This window comes from Contarinia nasturtii, unplaced genomic scaffold (assembly GCF_009176525.2).
Source record: "Contarinia nasturtii isolate CC-2019 unplaced genomic scaffold, AAFC_CNas_1.1 Cnas_scaffold_1037, whole genome shotgun sequence".
In the NCBI taxonomy this organism is placed as follows: domain Eukaryota; kingdom Metazoa; phylum Arthropoda; class Insecta; order Diptera; family Cecidomyiidae; genus Contarinia; species Contarinia nasturtii.
Window position 1 is genome coordinate 8698376 of NW_022198383.1, and position 19421 is coordinate 8717796.

The 19421-nt window shown below is 34.5% G+C and overlaps 1 protein-coding gene across 1 annotated transcript in view; it reads right to left on the bottom strand.

The window, feature by feature from the left end:
* LOC116343748 (disintegrin and metalloproteinase domain-containing protein unc-71) overlaps positions 1-19421 on the bottom strand; it is a 94372-nt gene that overhangs the window by 15760 nt on the left and 59191 nt on the right. The window contains exons 6-15 of the mRNA XM_031771965.1: positions 13963-14271; positions 11864-12036; positions 10741-10910; positions 10370-10533; positions 9389-9556; positions 9006-9159; positions 3795-3972; positions 3603-3722; positions 3361-3538; positions 3140-3290 (exon numbers count right to left, since the gene is read on the bottom strand). Of these exons, the coding sequence (XP_031627825.1) occupies positions 3140-3290; positions 3361-3538; positions 3603-3722; positions 3795-3972; positions 9006-9159; positions 9389-9556; positions 10370-10533; positions 10741-10910; positions 11864-12036; positions 13963-14271 (1765 nt within the window). The remainder of the gene's footprint in view (positions 1-3139; positions 3291-3360; positions 3539-3602; positions 3723-3794; positions 3973-9005; positions 9160-9388; positions 9557-10369; positions 10534-10740; positions 10911-11863; positions 12037-13962; positions 14272-19421) is intronic.

Here is a 19421-nt window from a genome sequence, read left to right on the forward strand (position 1 = left end):
CTCTTTTTTGTGTGTTAACTAGACTCTCGATGTTTTCGAGTTGTGTGTGATATTTGATTTGTTTTTATTACACCGCTCATTCCTATACTCATAAATCTTGATAATGATGCACACATTTGGTTAAAATTTACAGCTCGACCTAAGCATAATAATGAATGCATACAGTATACACATTTTTTTGTGTCGTTCGGTTGTTTATTGTGCCACACACTCATATTCCTTGGCGTATTTTTATTGTGTGTGTGTGTGTGTGTGCCGAAAATTTGAATAATCGAAAAATGTTATGCGTATACCGAAATTACGCCACATTCAAATGTTTAGATTAATTTGTGTCGATGGAAAGGAGCAAGCTACAAACTGAACATGATTGCATGCGTGTAAAACATGTCGAAAAATACGCTTCCAATTTGAATATCATATTTGCAAATTTATGCAAACGAAGTCGGTAGCAAACCATTAGCGGTTTGTTTGTGTTTTATTTCGGAAAACCATAAATCAACTTCACATTTGAATATGTGTCCAAATGCGCTTTTTCCCACTTGTTACCAAACCCGAATAGACAAAAAAACATATACCATCCCAACTCATCATATGATGATTTCGAGAGGCGACGACTACATAGTACATACATTTGTATTTTTTGGCAATTTTGCTTTTTCGATTCAATTTCATAAATTGCATTAGTGTGATGTGTGTGCCGATTTCAGATTTATTTATTTTTTTCTCAGAATTCGTTGATTTTTCGTTTGCCCAGCCATATTTAGTGAAAACTTTTTCAACCTAATAAATTTGATGGCGAACGAACACGAGTTAGAAAAACAAGTTGAAACAATCCTAATTCACTCGATATCGCCATCCCTATCAATTTTTATTAAATACCATGCCAAATTTATTTACTTCGAGGTTTTTTTTACCGATCACTGCGCTAGAGTAAACAAAAAATATATAAAGCCTTATCGACTAAAGATATATACGAATAAAGCACACACCGAGCAACCCAACGAAACAAAAAAAAAACAGTTAAATGCAACGCAATCAGTCATTTCAAACTTTTCAAACAACAAAACAAAAAATATCGTGTCCACCCATGGCAATGTGAATAGTAAATATAAATTTTGTTATCAATACAGTGAGTATATATGAATGTACAAATCAATATTACGAATATATAGCAGTAAATTCACACAGTTTTTACGTTTAATATTAAAAAAATGTTCGAAATCGATCATAAAAACAACATTTGATTGGCTTTTCACAGTAGAAACATTGAATTGAAATTAAATTGGACATTTTCTACGAATTTAGAAGCTTTTCCGAAAAAGTGTTTTTTTTTTTAAATTGTTTGGGAAATTACCTGTTCTAAGCCAATCAAATGTTTGCCTTGTTCTGAATTTCGGTCCGCATTGGCACGGGCACAATGTGCAAAAGTTTACATTTTTTTCACATACCAATGCGGTCACAGATAAATTCGAACCGAAAAAACCTCCATCAGCTCAATGGTAATGTACAAACATATCAAACAAAATCATTTACCACAAATCTCTCTAGACAATCAACAACAATGGTCAAACTTAAAAAAAAGCGTGTAGGCGTCGCGAAATAACATAAACAAACACACACTCACACACACAGTCATTAGAGTAAAACTTTTGTGCGCGAAATACATTTGTGAAATTCAAATCCTCGCAAATACTCAAACACACACACACACACACACACACACACACACACACACACAGCAATTTGTATTCAAATAATAAGAAGTGAATAAAAAAAATGTCTTCGCTTCCTTTTCATTGAATAGACAAAAATGATATTTGTAATTATAATGACAATCTGTCTAGACCTTATTTGATCCATCAAAAGGGGGATTTAATTTTCTCAAGGTGATGCAAGAGAAATTTGACTCTAATTAATACAGGTAACCTTGGTTCCTTCATTTATACAGCCTCCCATATAGTAATATGAATACGAAAGATGATAAATATATTCGTCCCTTGAAACGACTTCAGAAGTATTTGAACGTGCAGATTGAACCATAAAATGGCCGGACCTCTTTATTTTCTTTGACATATATTGTCTTACATGTACATCATTTCTTGTTTGAATATGTTATCCTTTATCAGAAAATTATGGTATAAGCATGGAAAAAAGAATATATAGAATGAAATTGAATGTACGAATAGAATGTAATACAACCGTATAAATCTCAAGTAATTATTACTCACTTTAGCACATACACAGAATGATCAAACCCACGCCACATACACAGACACAAACGCACTCAAAAACAATAACACAATATATGTATAATATAGACACAGAAATAGAGAAAGAGATAGTGAGATAGACATAAAATTGGATCGACGCGCGTCACATCTTACAGAGTAAGTGTATAATCTGTTAGCTGTTATATTGTCTCTACCAACCTGTAGCAGATGGCCATACATGCAAAACTACAGAAGACACATTTGCATATAACCACTAAAATGATGACCATTTGCAATGTCGAGATCTTATCCTTATTGGCGGGTTCTGCGTGTAGAACAAATCGTGAGGTTAAATTAAATGGTAAGTAACAAAAAAAAAAGTTTTTTTTTTTTTAACGATAAATCCGCGGTAATTATCATCTTCATTTGCGTTGCGCAGATACAATAAACTGTGAACCATCATTATCTAACGATTCCATTCTTCAATCTAACCAAATGTGTATTTATGTCGAATACTATTCAATAAATCACAAAAAACTATCAATTACTTGAAACCACAAAAATGTAATTATATTCACTTGAAAAGGGTTCTTTTTTTATCTTGGATGGAATGAATCAAAATGAAAGGTTGAAAAAAATGTAACAAAGAATGAATGATTTCATGTGGAAAACAGAAACTCTTTTTGGTCGCATTCGTCTAATATAAAGAAAAACACAATTCAACGGAAAAATGGGCTCTGATTGCAAAAATTGATTACCATTGTCATTTGAGTTTCGTTTTTGTATTATTTTTTTCATTATTTTTTTTTTTTTTTTTGTTTCATTTGGGAAAGAAAATTGTTTTATTGATTTCGAATAAAAATTCCTGAAAAGTGACGCACGAAAAAGTAGTTCAATTGATTGGCGACCAATGGTCCCAAATCGCTTACCATATGGTGTTTCTTTCTTTTCATATGAAATTTCACTATTGATTGCCGGTGGGGCGTCAGTTGGTGCTGATGTAGTCACCGGTATAACGATTGAACAATCCGGCCCACCAAAGCCCATATTACAAAAACATCGATTCATATTTGTGCACACCTAATAAAAAAAAAATTCGATTTATTTTTCAATGTAATAAACAATTGATTGAAAATATGATTTAACTTACTCCTTCGCCGTTGCATTCGATGTTGTTGGCGCTTGTTGGACATTTTGTTTGGTCAATGTATGGAAATAAACTTACACATGTTTGATTGACACAAACCAAACTTTTACCACATGGCGTTCCATCATGCACCAAACCATGTTCGGTGAACTCGCGAGACACCGCAGGTCCACTGGTCGTTCTGCAAATTATCGTTTATGATTTACCGAACAAAAACGTCTTTTTTTCACAATGTCTTAACTCACTTGCACTCATACTCGACTCCTTTGATTGATATGACTGTTTTCGAGCTCATCTGATCCAAACCGGCTATATTCGGATGACGATCGCCATCTTTGCATTGTAATGAACCGCATTTCACATTTCTGCAAGAAGAGAAAAAACACATTGAACCATTTTCGGCTCACCAAATATTTCGTGGTCATTTGTATACGTACTCAAGTTCGCATTTTTTATAGTCGCCATTGTTGTCTTTTCCACAATGACCATTGATGGAACCTTTCGTGTTGAATTGGTCAAAGCATTGTTCATCAGCCGACATACCACCGTAGCCCCAAATTTTTTCACATTGCCCATCCAATGTTGGGCATTCGCCATTAAAACAGTATCCTTCAGCTGAAAACGAAATAAAAAGAAAACATTTAATGTTCATCTTGATTGGACACAGTGTATTGCCTTCCGAGTTGTGTTAATTTGTGCACATTTCGCAATTCCATCTAATAAAATGCACGATTCTTATTAGATGGAAGTGCTTTACTCTCTGTTTTTCTTACGCACACACACACAAATTGTAGCAGTTTAACTGATACCATTTGAATCCTTTAGCATAATTCATTATGTTTTTGTCCGTTTCGGAAAAAGGACGCTCCAATTTATTGGTTAAATCACTTGTAAAGTTTTTGGTCGACAATAAATTCAAGCATTTTAATAGATATTTATAGAGACAGAAATGGCCTGCAGACACACCAACTTGATATTGCACGAGCTGATTGTTGCCCTCATTTCTTACTTATTTCTCATTTTGTTGTACGCCTTCCAAAATTGAGCTTTAAATATTCACCAAGCAAATTGCTGGACAGTAAATTTGCACAGAAAAAAAACGATATTCGCCAGGGCGATACACATTCAATGGTTGATTTTATTACCATTGGTTTATATGCAGATTGTACTTTGTGTGTTGCGGTTGTTGGAAAAAATATCATTTTCGATGAATACGTATAGGTTTTGCATGCCAGTTTATGGTTTCACCAATAATGAGAGCAAAATCTTAAAGACAATACCATTTTTTAGCTATACATACATACAAATGATTTTTGGTTTTCACACAGTAAAAGATTGAATTTATCTATTCAATCGTGTATTCCATTGATTCAATGCAAATAAGATTTAAATAAAAAAATACACAGTCTTCCACAGATAAATATATTTTTGTTCTCGGATGGAAAATCGCACACTTATTGAAATTAAATTGTGTTATTTTAATCCTTCTAATGGTCGTTAATTCATTCAGTTTTTATTGCTACAAATTGTGTGCAGTGAATTAAGTAGAATTTATATAAAGTTATAAACATTGGAATCGTTGTATTATTCGTTTCATTAAGACAAAATGGAAACGGCTTAAATGAAAATTGTGCCTTCAAATGACGTTATAAATCAGAGTGCATCTTGCAGTAAAACTGATTGCCATCTTAAAGGTAATCCGCCTGTTTTCTCAATCCACTCGATATATTGAGTAATTCAAATGAATACGACCTGCTTTTATCATCCACCGGTTGAATTTTTATACTTTTTCGATTGAGAAACGTTTGCGAGCGGATAAACAAGGGAAATATTCCACATTTTATGGCTCATCATTTCCTCAGGGAAAAAAAACGAAAATTCGTTCTAGCAAAGAGATGTTAATTTTCTTGAATGAATAGCGTGAAAATACGGCAAAATAATAGTCACTCAATTTCAAAATGATATATCATTCAAGTTCCAATGTCCTCTTTAGTTTGACTACCATCGACACCATTTTCATCAACAAAGAGTTTGACATTCCTGTGCTTTGGTGCATTCAATTTGGACGAAAGAAAGTTGGACACTCATCAAAGTTCGAAATGAAAACGTTTCACTTGAAGCGAAAAAAGCAGAAGATGAACGGTAAATAGATCTAACGATTTACACCTTTTATTTTCTCGACTAGAACTTTTGCTTCGAACATCAAGCACTACAAAAAAAATCCTTATCGTGATTTTTGTAATAATATAACGTTGGGTCTTGGATGGAGATAGTGCAAGTGCTGGCGGTGCTGTAAATCTCCGTTGCAACAAAGATAAACACGAGATGAGTTTGCACGAGCAAAACTTTCACCGTGTTTCGTTCCGAAACATTTAAAGTGTACAAAAAGTTCTAATTCATTGCATTTGTCTGATTGTGCGTTCGCGTTGCTCGTTTCGAAATTTAAAATAAACAACTCTGATGTTTGTGTGTATAAATTTTTCTCGATGCAAAGTTGTGTGTTTCTTTATAGTTGCACCTAGTTACAAAGTTGTGTGACTCATTTGGATGAGTCTTATCGGTTTGCATGGGATGATGCAGGCAGAGAATCGTATACGCAATAGTGGTACGTTGACAAACAGAAACTTTTATCAAGTGCGTCAACAATTTTTCTCATTATTTTAATCCGACAACTAACATCTTATTCGAGAAGATGCAGTAGTGATGGTCATGACATATGTAAAAGTCGCCCAACATTCGGTATTGAGATCGAGCACTTTCTAATAAATTGTACGGCAAAGAGAAAACGAAACAGAGGCAGAGATATAGAGGGGGAGAGGGAGTTAGAATTTCTCAGAGAAGAGAAACAGAGCGTGAAAGGAAGAGAGAAAATAAAATACAAACGAAACCGAAAATCCGGATGTTACTAACAATGTTCGGACTATTGTTTGGTATGTCTTTTTTTATTCAATGTAGCTGTATGCCAAAACCTGTATGCACGCAATTTAAGTTAGTAGAGAATTCCAGCATCGATTTTTCGTTCGGCGGCGCATAAACATGCACACAGTATTCGCTCTCCCTAGCTATTTTTTTGTCTCTTTTTCTCTCACTCACTTTTTTATGCTTTCTTTTCTTTGTATTTTGCTTCATTTCCTTTAATATTTTGTTCACTTGTTCTGTCCGTACTCTCTGCATCATTCGTTGCTTTTTTTTCTTTGTTCGTTCGTTCGTTTTCCTTCGACTTGCTAGTATATCTTGGAAGTGCAGATAAACTTTTGCTCGAACACTATTTCCAAATACCAGATTTATCGAGAGAGCACACATACACACACACAAAATATAAAAAAATCTTGCACGAAGAAAATGTGAAAGAAGGGAAATTCGCCAGATACATAGAATAGGAATTGATTATTTGTTGTTGGTTTGTTATTGTTAAGTTGCCAAATACAGGGGCATCGTGCACAGCATGCATGTAATCAGACAATGCAGGACCGATGGGAGAGCTACAGTCACAGCAGACATAAATTTCGATGCAATTGCATGATGTACATGGTGACTGTGTGAAATAGGCGACAATGCTGAGAAGAAAAATAGAGCGATTGCTGGGCACCGAACAGCATTCACATTCCGATAGTTGAAGATGAGACGGAAAACGATACAAGCAAGTCCTGCGTGCTTTCGACATATGATGATGTGTTTCGGAAACTTTCGTCCATCTCGCTTTGCTTCACTTTTTTTCCATCTTCTCATTGGTCATTTTGCGTGCGAAAAAAAAAAGTGGTGTTCGTTGAACGAAGGAATCGAATTTGTTATTCATTGCACAGCATTTCACCAAATTTTCTCACTCATCGTTTTTTTTTCCACATCTCATTCTTGCACTTTCTTTTTCCATCTTACTGTTGCTTAATGTTCAAACTGGGCGCATTGTAAGTCGTTCAATTTATCAACGCTTTCAGTAAGCAACAGCGGAAAAGATAAATTTTTTTCGTTTTCTTTTTCAATTCACTCTAAAATTGAATCGTTTTCGTTGCTCTACAATATTTTAAACATTATACGAGTGAATATGGTTGACTGAATGGGTGTGTTTCATCACATTTTACGTCCATTTTCATGAACAGCGGGCGATTTTGAGATTAGATTCAATTCATGATTTTCGTTTTGTATGCGAATTTTCATGACCAAACCGAATCGGAAAATCTGTTTAAACTACACAAATATTTGCGCTTATTGAATAACCTAATTTCAAAATAAATCCATCCGTCACCGAGGCATCTCCGTCACTATATACAGTATACACGCTCTCAATTCCAACCCCAAACGATGAAGGTGAATGCCACTTTTTCTCTTTGTCTCACTTGACAACACCATATCTCTGGGTTTTTAGATGAATAGCTTCATGATTAGAGTGTACTTTTTGACGTAGAATCGTTGTGAATTTAACATCTTAATATGATTAAATAAATGGAAAGAAAATTGCTTTTTCGAGCGAAATTCCACAAAAACAATTCACAATTAGTTTGAATCGAAAAGTCTGGATCAACCAACATATTCAACATTCAGCTGTTGAATTATGGTTTTGCATTGTTTCTCCAACCCCGCATAGGAACAATACATGTTCAAGAGCTCATAAAACAGTTATTTCGACATTCAAAAACAGACAGATGAACAATGGATGGTTGTTTTCAATGAAATGAAGAAAAGTAGCAAACAAATTACGCTCAAATAGAGTCAATGTTGGATACATAGACCAAGACAAATGTGTACATACACATACAAACACGTTTTTGGTCGGCAAAAGATAGATGTTACAGATTTGAATCGAAAACTGCTACACTGTGCCAAATGAATGGAATCAAGTAAAGAAACGCTAAAATAAACAGCAACTGAGATTTTCGGTAAATACAGAGTATATGAAAGAATGAAGAAAGGGCATTCGATGCTTTTGACAGACAAAAGTCCCATGAATTACGTAAAATTTTCTTCCGCTCCGCTTTTATTTTTTAAATGGATCCATGCACGGTATTCGGCAACTCGATGTGCTGCATTATTTGAACTTTCAAGTTTTTATTTGACCGAGAAAGAAAACCTGAGACTCATATACAAGAATGAAAACAAAACACGTGTACAGTGTACACTAACAAAACCAATGCATAAAGCAAAACAAAAAAAAAACTCAACGAAGACGAAAATGAATTGTGTACGATTTGAAACGAGATAGAAAGCACGTTTTGTTAGCAGTTATTCGGGTGTGCTCATGTTTCTATGCACAAAAGTTTATTTGTATGTGCCATATGGAAGAATGAAAGATAGAAAAGAAGAGATGGGGATCCAGAGAGCAAAGTCAATATTTGTTTGTCTTTCTTCGGAGTGAATGTCGCCAAAATCAAACGAAACGAAGAACAACAAATCTGGACATTTTCGTTTTGCCTTTGTTTGGTTAATTTAGGTCCTTTCACACGCAATGAACACACTCTTCAAGATTGCACCAAAGCACACCAACAACAGTGTGGCCGAATCAAAATCAAAGTTTACCGAAAATTTGAAACTTTTTTTGGAAAATAAAATCACCGTAAAATATTCGGATTTTCTTTTGTTTCTCTTTCGATGTGTATGCGATTGTTGTCGTTGTCCCTTTTTTCATTTCACATTTCATTTTATCAAGAACTTACCAATAACTTCACCAAGAGCCGATTTTACTTCACCGCATTTGTTGCCATTCTTCTTGTACACATCCTTCGGACATTCACCACTGTCGCCCGTACAATGTTCCGGTATATCACAATCGTTTCGGGCGTCACGGCAAATAACGCCACGTTCACGAAGCTATAACGACAAAAGAAAACAATACACACATTATCAAAATTATAACAAGATACAAAACGTCTTTTCATGTTCACCTTCCATATATCTTTTGGTCTATATGCTTTTAAAATTAAGATAAAAATGCTGCTCGAATGAACACAAAATGAGAAAGACAATTTTCCAGAAAAGCTTTACTTAATGTCACTTGACATACGAAATATTAAAGAAAAAACACACACACAAAACTTACTTTGCAATTATCACAGCACATTCCAGACGCACATTCAGCTTCTGTCTTTAGTTTACAAGTTATACTGTCGCAACATGGATCGTTTTCACATTCTTCATTTGTGCCGCAATCGCATTCTTCGTCGTCCTCAACGATCTTGTTGCCACAATTTCGACGCTCGATTTCCAGCTGCAAAAATCATACAACCATTTTAATAACACAATTTTCGTAATTTTCAAAACAACATAAATATGGATAACAAAATCTAAAATGCAAATTTATTGTGTCGCTCCAGTGCATTATGTGAAATGCATTTGGGTCGATTTATGGAAATAGACTACAAAAGACAAGAAGAATCAACTTCAATTTAATTGTTCTTCACATTTTCTTTGCTTGGATTTTCTTCAAGTTTCGAATTGTTCAAATATTTTGGTCACTTTGAAGTGACAACACTTTTTTGTTGTTCACATCATGATAAAAAGCAATAGAAAGAAATCATAAGAATACTGTCCTAGTTTAATATGCTTTTTCATAATAATTTATGATTTACTTCGAAAGCAATTTAAATAGAGTAAACCTTCTCTACGCTCTGTTTTCTACGAAAGTGACATAATGTTTGCTTGATGATTAAAAACTCGCTCTTAAATTGAATTTGTGCAAATCTCAGTGAGAGCACGTGAAAATAAATGAAGAGAAAAATCGATAGAAAAATGAAAAAAATTGAATGCAGTTCAATATCAAATCGTGATCAATGACGAATGACGATAAAACTATAATTATTGGAAATTTATAAATGCGAGAGAAATTCAATGTTTTTTTTTATAAATCTCTCTTGAATGAAAAATAATTCTATTTAAGAGAAAAACTAGAGGAAAAACTGTTTGCAGAAAAGCTTTCAAAGTACATTTCAGAATGAAAGTGCACAACTAATTGGAGATGTTGAGTATTTTCCAGTCAATTGAAACACAAGCAGAAAAAATGTGGAAAAAGTTCAGTACTCACCTCATTTGGTTTGTTCATCATGCAGCCACCGTGTGACATTCGCAGCATATCAATATAGTCGTTTTTACTGCATTCGGAGAATTTATACGGTTGAACATTTTCCAAACCGACAATCGATTGGGCCATGATACAACCGTGCCAATCACGGCATACACACTCTTCACCTGTAACAACATGCCGATTGCATTAAATTCTTAGTTTAATTTATATAATTATGGCGGTAATTTACTGAAAACTAATCGCCACAAGCGATTGCACTTTTAAAACGATTCCAAGTGCTAATTGATTCGTTTTTCAAAAATCAATACGAATTTAAAATGAACGGGAATTTGTTTTTTCATCAGCAAAATAAAATAAATAATTCCACTTACGTCCATCGTCATGGCTCATTCCAACATTGTGACCGATCATATGAGCCATGGTACCGGCAAGTAAATGTGGCTCGTACACATTTATATCGACACTAATGCCGACCGCTTTCGGGGTGCAAACTGTGTCTGGCACAGCAACGCCTGCTTCACCACCGGCAAACGTTTCACCACTTGGAATACAAGAGAAATTTTTTTACTAACTAATTTATAACATTTTTTTCATACACATTGCCATCATTGCATCTATATTTACAATACATCTGTTCTATTTCTATTTCGTGTGATACTTCGTTTTTCATCATTTAAACAATATTCACAATCGTCTATTAGGTCGGGAAACCGACTTCTGGGGAAAAAATATCCAAGCAAGCGAGAAGTAAGCGAATGAAATCACAATTTAACTCATCAAAAGCATTTTTTTTTTCAAGCGATTTTAATTATATAGTCAGGTTACATTTTTCAGTCAGTTGATATGGCTCGCTTTTTTAAAAAAAGTTTCGTGTTTTAATCTAGTAGATAAAAATGATTTGATGCCGCCATGAGTACAAACAGTTCCTAAACGGATGGATTATTTATTTGAAATATATCTCGGTAACTAATGAATATTTATTCAAAAAAGATTTTGATTTTTTCCCCATACAATTGTGCTTAAAGACATTGTTGCACCGATGGGCTTTGGTTGGTCATTAATCATTGGAATTTATAGGTACGTTTCGAAGATTAAAATTCTAGTCACGAAAAAAGTGAGTAAGTGAAGGAAGCAAATACAAAATAAAAAATAATTTGGTTTCGTATTTACGATGTGACATTGACAAGCTGAAATCAAATCAGTTACGAGGCGGTCGGATGATTGATACCTTTTCCATCTAGAATACCATCAACTTTCTTTCTCATCGGTTAATTTCTTCATTAAACAGTTTCGATGGATTAAGAATTTCACTTAGGTTCGCTTTCTTCGTCGTGACGCGTTTTTTGCCTCTTCCTTGAGGTAAACGTTCATTTACTCTCGTCACACACACGCGTCCACATACATAGTAACAGATGGTTTTGACGCCAGTATATGTATGTTTGCAATGAAATTGTATGGAATGGATTGTGTTATTGGTGGTTTTGTTATACTTACGTTAACAGCTGTGTCGTATCCTTATCAACTTTAAATAAATTACGTGTCGTGTAATCATTAAAGTTGGAAATTGCTTTGCCGATGTCTTTGTTGCCATCAATTTGTGCTTGATTGGCACCACCCCATGTTTCCACATAAACCACCGACACTCGAGTATTCAACGTACGAAAATACTGTGTACATGGGAGAAAACCAGATACATGAACATTTAAAAACCATTTTTTCATTAAAAAGAACACAAAATAAAGCGAATTTATCATAAATTCGCAACAAATATTTATTTTAAGAGAAAAATACATAGAGCTCGGTTTTACAGTGAATGAAAACGAATCGAATGGAATTCAAAATAAGAATGAATAAAGAAAATCATTATAAATGGGTAAAACAACTCGATAATTGTTAATGAGAAAAAGTTTTTTTTGTGTTTGTTCCGTTGCCAAGAAAAACAATTCCATGAAATGTTCGCATTGAATATGTTTGCTTCAGAGCAATTTTGCCACACTCATCATTGGTCGGATACATAAAATTGATTAACATGTAACTCAAAACAATAAGACCAAACAATATTAATGTTTAGCATAAAATTCCAAAAAACTTTTCGCTTAAAATAGAAAATAAATACTTTCGATGTTCGGATGGACTGATTCAATTGAATTTGCATCGGCTAGCAAAAGCATGTTGTACACGTTCCATCATTTCTTTTTTTCTTTTCATCTTAGCAAACGGGCTAATGGCGTTTACTAAGAATTCGTATCGCATCGTTTGTGCAAATGATGTTGAATATTGGAAAAGTTCCCTGTTGAATTGGTTTCTCGTCGAACATTAACGGCGATGGTGGAACGAAGAGGAAGTGAAAAAATTGTTTGGAATTTCATTGCAAATAGAATGAAATGCAGGCATCGTATTTTGTTTTTTATATTTTTATATCAACATTTTTTTTTCTTGTTCCTTAAATGACAAAAACACCGCCAAAGTACTATTGTGAAACTGGCACAAAGAATTTCAGTCACTCACCCCAAACAGCGTTAATGGAAATCACACGATTTTTTTTTCGTTCATGCACTCTCTTACATTTCTTTTATTTCGTTATTTTTCCGTATAATTTGATCACTACTAAATGGGAAAAACGATTGAACGACAGAAAGTGTGTGAGAAAGAGAAAGAAAATGAATTGACGCGGTTGCGTACCCAATAAATGCCGTTGTCATGACGCGTATTTGTCAAATGGGTAAAATTTTTGTGAACTTTAATTAGATAAAATTCGATAGCTGCCACTGCTGCTTTTGCACTAACGAACCCCACCAAATGATGGAAAAAAAGAAACCATCGCAAAATCGCTGCGATGTTGAATCGTGCACGAGACAATATTGAATTTTCTCATTTTCGCAATAAAGACTCTTGATAATGTATGACCAGCGAAAACTGAATTTAGAACATGCCGAGAATGTTCATACAATTTTTCGCTTCTTTCATTTTGGTTGCGCGTTCGAAAATTGAAAACAAAACTTTGGCGTATTGAAGAATCCAATTTTCGGTTGTCAACAAAAAAAAAAGTGAAAAGAAGATAGCGGGAAAAATAGAAAAAGAAATCAGACATCAAGGAAAAGTTTTCGACAAACCTTGCTCTGAGCAATAATCAAAGTTAAAGATTCATTTTCACTTTGTCACGAATGATTTTTTTTTTTTCACGCGACGATACAAACACTAATTACTGCCTTTGAGTAAAATCTATATTAAATCGCTGATAATTGCTTGGAATTATTAGCAGATAAAAAGACAAAATTCGTCTTGAAAATCGTAAGACCACAAAATAAAATCGAATCATCGAGCGGAGTTTTGAGACAGGACCGAAAGTTTTCGTTCATGAAACTTTTGAAGAGAATATTTGGCTTGAGTTTGATGTCTTGTATCCAAGCGAAACAAAAATTAATCCTTCTTTTGCTATATGTTTGCGTTCAATTTGGGTTGAACGTGTTGGAATTTCAATCTTGATTTCGACGAAAAAAAAAATGAAACAAAAGAATATTCGAAAAAAACGGAAAATTGGAAATAAAATAAGAAATAAGCAATTATATGTTTTTCGTGAATGTAACACTTACCAAATCGGCAATATTTGCTACTTGAATAGCATCGTGAACGACTTCGGCACGTGTGCTACCGTTGCGCTTTTCAAACATTGCCTTATCAACGACTATCGCAGTTTCAATGTATTTGGTTGCTTCGCGTACATCACGTTTGTATCGTCCAGCACCGTTGGCATGTTCTTCTTCGACATCGGCCGATTCACTACGATATCCAGATATATGCTTTTGTCGTCTAACACCCGACATTCGTCGCTCCAATGCGCCCGTATTCGCACAACCTTTATTCGCTTTGGTTCGTGCTTCGAAAATGACGTGCGGATGTTTCTGAAAAATCGAATTTGGTATGTGTTTTTCATCCAATCATAAATTTGTGTACGAACATCAAACATTTCGAATATAATTCGACGAATAAACAAATCAAACACATGAATTCTTTTTAGTTTATCAACATTTAAGATGCGTAAACATTTTACGTGTTCAAAAAATATCATATTGCCAACAATGGTATACGAATATTGACGAAAGGTAAATATCTATTCACACCATTGGCATATGGAATTACGTACAAAAGCTTTTGATAAAAATGTATGTGTTTTTCCATGAAATCAAATTCAAAATGTATAAATATCAAGTGCAGCCATTGCTTGTTATTTCTTCAACCAAAATTATTGCGCGCATTTTCCAAATTCGGTGCAAAATTTCGAAGAATTGAACGGCAAACAATGTGCTTTGAATATCATTAATATTGATCGGTGATGCAAAAGTTAAAGTTTTAATTAGACTTTCTGGATAATTTTCATCATTTTGAAAAGAGAAACGAAAAATTTCACTGAAACATTTATGAATTCTTCCGATGTTCAGCGATGGGTAACATTCAAAAATTGTCAATTAATTTTACACCCATTTAACGAAAAAGGTTTGTTGAGGTGTCTCATCAACTTCAAAATCTTTGCATACAATTCGTATTGGCAAATGAAACAGTGATATGAAAATTGTTTGAAATGTTGCCACATCAATCGAACATACTTTCACACATCGTTGTTCACTTTGAACATGGTTTATGGGCACGACTTAAAATTAAATAAAATTCGAGGTGATGTGAAATGTGAAAATCATGCATGCTCAGTTATTTGAGTCTGCAAACACTCCAAAGAAACGAACATTGTTTCTCACACTCCAAAGTACTTTTTCAATGTAAAAACATGCGTTCAATGTTGAATCAAGTTTAAAGCCAATTTTTCACATTTTTGAGCGAAGAGCGAAAAAGAGTCGTTTGAAGTATTGAACATATGTATCTATGTGAATTTAATTAAAATGACATTCTCAATGGATTGAATGATGATATTTCCAATTACATTCATTATATCTCGAAAAAATATGCCAAACGAATTGGCTGCACATTGCCAAAGACAAATTCATTAAAAAGTGAAAAAAAGTGTCTTTGTATGTTGAATAACCGTAGGAATGAAACGCCTCAAGGAAATCAGTGAATTTATGGAATACACAGACACCTGAAAGACATTGAAAACTTTGAATTGTAAAGTGATCCTTCACTTTTTTTGTAGAAATCTCGGAAATTTGCTACAATCCATCTTTTTACATTGAGTTTGCACATATACCCATTCGAATGGCTGAAATATACTTTTACAAAAAAGCCCATAGATATAGCCAGTTAAACAAATAACCTTGATTCCGGTTAATACAATCGCATCGATAAACCTATTGAGAAAAAAAGGTGCGAACAGATATAATCTAGAAGGTACTCAGGTTTTGTAGAAATCCGTCCCTAAAAAGCATCGAGTGTCCATATAAGCCATGTGAAAAATGCTCATATAATGTCGAATACTTTCGAAAAAAAGTTCTAAAATTAGAAATCAAATGCTTGTGTCAATAATTTCGAATCCATCCTTTTAAGAGAGAAAAGGCGAAGTCGATGAAAAATGGAAAGAAATTGGTATAGCACTTAGTTGTAAACATGTCGCTCGTTTTTCACGGCCAAACATCCAAAATGAAATCGATAGTGCGAATGTGATTTTTTTTTTATTTCAATAGAAAAATCTCGGAAAGCCTGTCAAATGAAATGGAAATATTCATGTCGGTTGATTTTATTTTTCTATGTCGCCTTTCATCGGGCGTTCATCTTAATGTGATAAAATACATTTACCGAAATTCATGTTCGTTCTTTCGGATTTACATACACAATGCTATCAAATTACGCAGCATGCATATATTCATTCGAATCACACAATCAGTCTGATGGACTGAGGGATTCGACAGAAAAGGGAAACGAACAACAACAACAACAAAATAACTTGTAAAAACTACATGAAAATATTTTGGCATTTGTGATATTGTGACAAATGCCAAAAGTATATAGAAGAATTTTGGGTCGAATTAACAATAGCTTGATGGTAACTATTTAGTTGTAATGTCGACAGCAAAATGACAAAGAGCACACACACACACACACACACACACACACATACACACACATACAAAAAAATGATGTGCAAATTCCGAAATCTGAATATACATCGACGATATTCGAATCGGCTAATGTAAGGAATATATTGGGTCACTATTAAAGAGACGGGAAAGAGTCTGGGCGGCGAGGCAGGCCAACATTTACATGGCTCAATAATGACATTTGCATTCATTGAGTCGGAAGAAAGGAGAATTCACTCAGCCAAATAGACATGCCGGCCACTGTTGAGCGAATATTTACAATATGAACGAAATCAGGTTCACCAAAAAGGCTAATTCCATTTAAAAGAAATCGACATGGCATGTTTCTGTATCTATGTGTGTGCATGACGCGCGCAAAACACGTCATGCTTGCCATTTAGACCAATCGATGATGCTATTGTGTAAAGTGAACATGTGCGATGCACAACGTTTCTCGCACATGTGCTTCGGGATATACATCGGGCTTCATTTTTCACTTGATTTTTTCACTTTACGTAGGTTGCTCCATAATTTTTTTTAAAATGGTACTTATAGTGTTGCCCGATGTAAACCATTGTCATATTCGTAAAGTTTGATGTTTTGGTATGTATTCGTGCCCTGAACCTTTTGTCGTACGAACGCTATTTGTATTGTTTACAGTGACTGGTAAACTGCGACTCAACAAAAAAATGAATTTTACACGTGAAGATTTTCGTCAAATGATTTACTACGATTTTCGAAGTAAATTATCTCAACAACAGTGTTTCGATCGACTTCATTTGGCCTTTGGCACCAACCCTTCAGACAATTTATAACTGGTACCGAGAATTCCGTTGCGGTCGTAGTTCGCTCAAAGACGAGTTTCATACAGGTCGTCCAAAATCGGCTGTTGTGCCACAAAACATCGATGCTGTCAGAAAACTGATTATGGAAGATCGTCATGTGACCTACCGTGAGATTGAGGCATCTTTGGGCATTTCATCCCACAGCATACATACAATTTTGCATGAACATTTAGCCGTAAAAAAGATTTGCTCTCGTTGGATCCCACATAAATTGACCGATGAACAAAAAATGGCTCGTGTGAGTTGGTGTAAAGAAATGCTCAAGAAATTCAATCGTGGTGCTTCAAAAGACGTTAATAAAATCGTCACTGGTGACGAATCGTGGATATATGCCTATGAGCCCGAAACGAAACAGCAGTCGACTGTATGGGTCTTCCAAAATGAAGATAACCCAACGAAAGTTGTTCGAGCAAGAAGCACTTCGAAGCGAATGGTCGCCTGTTTTTTCGGGAGAAGTGGTCATGTGGCAACCGTTCCACTAGAGGATCGTAAGACCGTCAATTCTGATTGGTATACCACCATTTGTTTGCCCGAAGTGTTTGGTGAAATAAGAAAAAACAACCACCGTCGCAAAATAATTCTTCATCACGATAATGCGAGCTCTCACACATCTTTTCAAACTACTCGATTTTTGACCGGTCAAAACATCGAACTGATGGGTCATCCACCGTACAGTCCTGACCTGGCACCCAATGACTTTTTTTTGTTCCCAAGCGTGAAGAAAAAACTACGTGGTCAACGATTTTCGACACCAGAAGAAGCAGTTGAAGCGTTCAAAACACACGTTTTGGAGATATCAGTTTCGGAGTGGCACGAATGCTATGACAAATGGTTTCATCGAATGCAAAAGTGTATCGATCATCTCGGGGAATATTTTGAAAAACAACCATTTTCGACAAAAAACAACTGTGTTATATATGTTTTTAAAAAAAATTATGGAGCAACCCTCGTATTCAACTTTTTTTTTCGTATTTGGGTCGTCTTCTCCATCGCAATTTTTTTACCATTCAAATGTGTGACGACAAGTAGCGACAACAATTTCTTTTTTGTCTCCCTTCGCTTCAACAAAAAAAGTGTGAAGAATGAAAAGATAAAACGTGCAATGTCCGAAATCATTGAACATTTGAAAGATGCCCATATATTTTTTATTTCGAGTTAAAATTGGCCTTTTGTCGAAGATTTTTTGCGCTTTGCGTCATTTATTTTGATTTTTTTTTGTACTTCTTAAAGCCATACACATCCTTGCAATATATTTGATGTTTTGAATACAGAATGATGTTCTATTCAATAAATTTCAACATTTTATGTTTGCTCTGCTATAATTTTCAGTATTTTTTATGTTATTGTTGGTATTGCTGTCGTGTCATCTGCCGAATTGATTTGACTCATTCAATCAATTTCCAGTTTATATCCTAAAATCAATTTCATTTTTAAATATCTTCCTATTCTTCTTTCATACAAGCACATGACTTGTGAAAGAAGTGAAACTTTTACAGGAGCGCGCCTATATTCCCAGAATGCGATTAATGTGAACGTATGATTTTACCGTGTGTGACTGGCCAATCGGAGATAAACACACCTATCCACAATTCTTATTTACGTGTAAAAGCAACTTTTTCGAAGTAAAATACATGTCTCACGGTGAACCGAGAGACAGGGGAGTGGATTGTAAAAAACTAAATAAAATAGTTTACGGGAAAAAAGAACCCAATCAATTTCTCTTTTTTCCTTTTCGAAATCGCTTTTTTTTGCCGATTTGCTTCTTCCTGAAAGCAACAACAAAAAATGTAATACATGCCCAACAAAGGACTGTAATCGAAATTCGAAATTGACGATCCGAGGTTTGTTCGTATCGCATCAATTGTTGAGAATATTTTCTGACTGAATTCTCTGCACGGGATTTCATAAGAATTCTTATGTCCAGCTTTGTCTTCATTTAAATCAGACTTTGGATGAGGATTTATTTCTACCAGAATTTATCGAAAACTCATTGAAACTATCTCTTGTTAGATGAGTCTTTTGTTTTTTTTTTTTTTTTTGAAGAAAAAAGCATTTCGTCGATACTTTGCAATTACTTGAAACACCAAAATTGAAAACATCTGAATTGCACTTACAGAATTTTGCAACCGACCAAAACGGATTTTCCGTCGTTTTCGTTTATTTCAGCAAATAGACATACACACA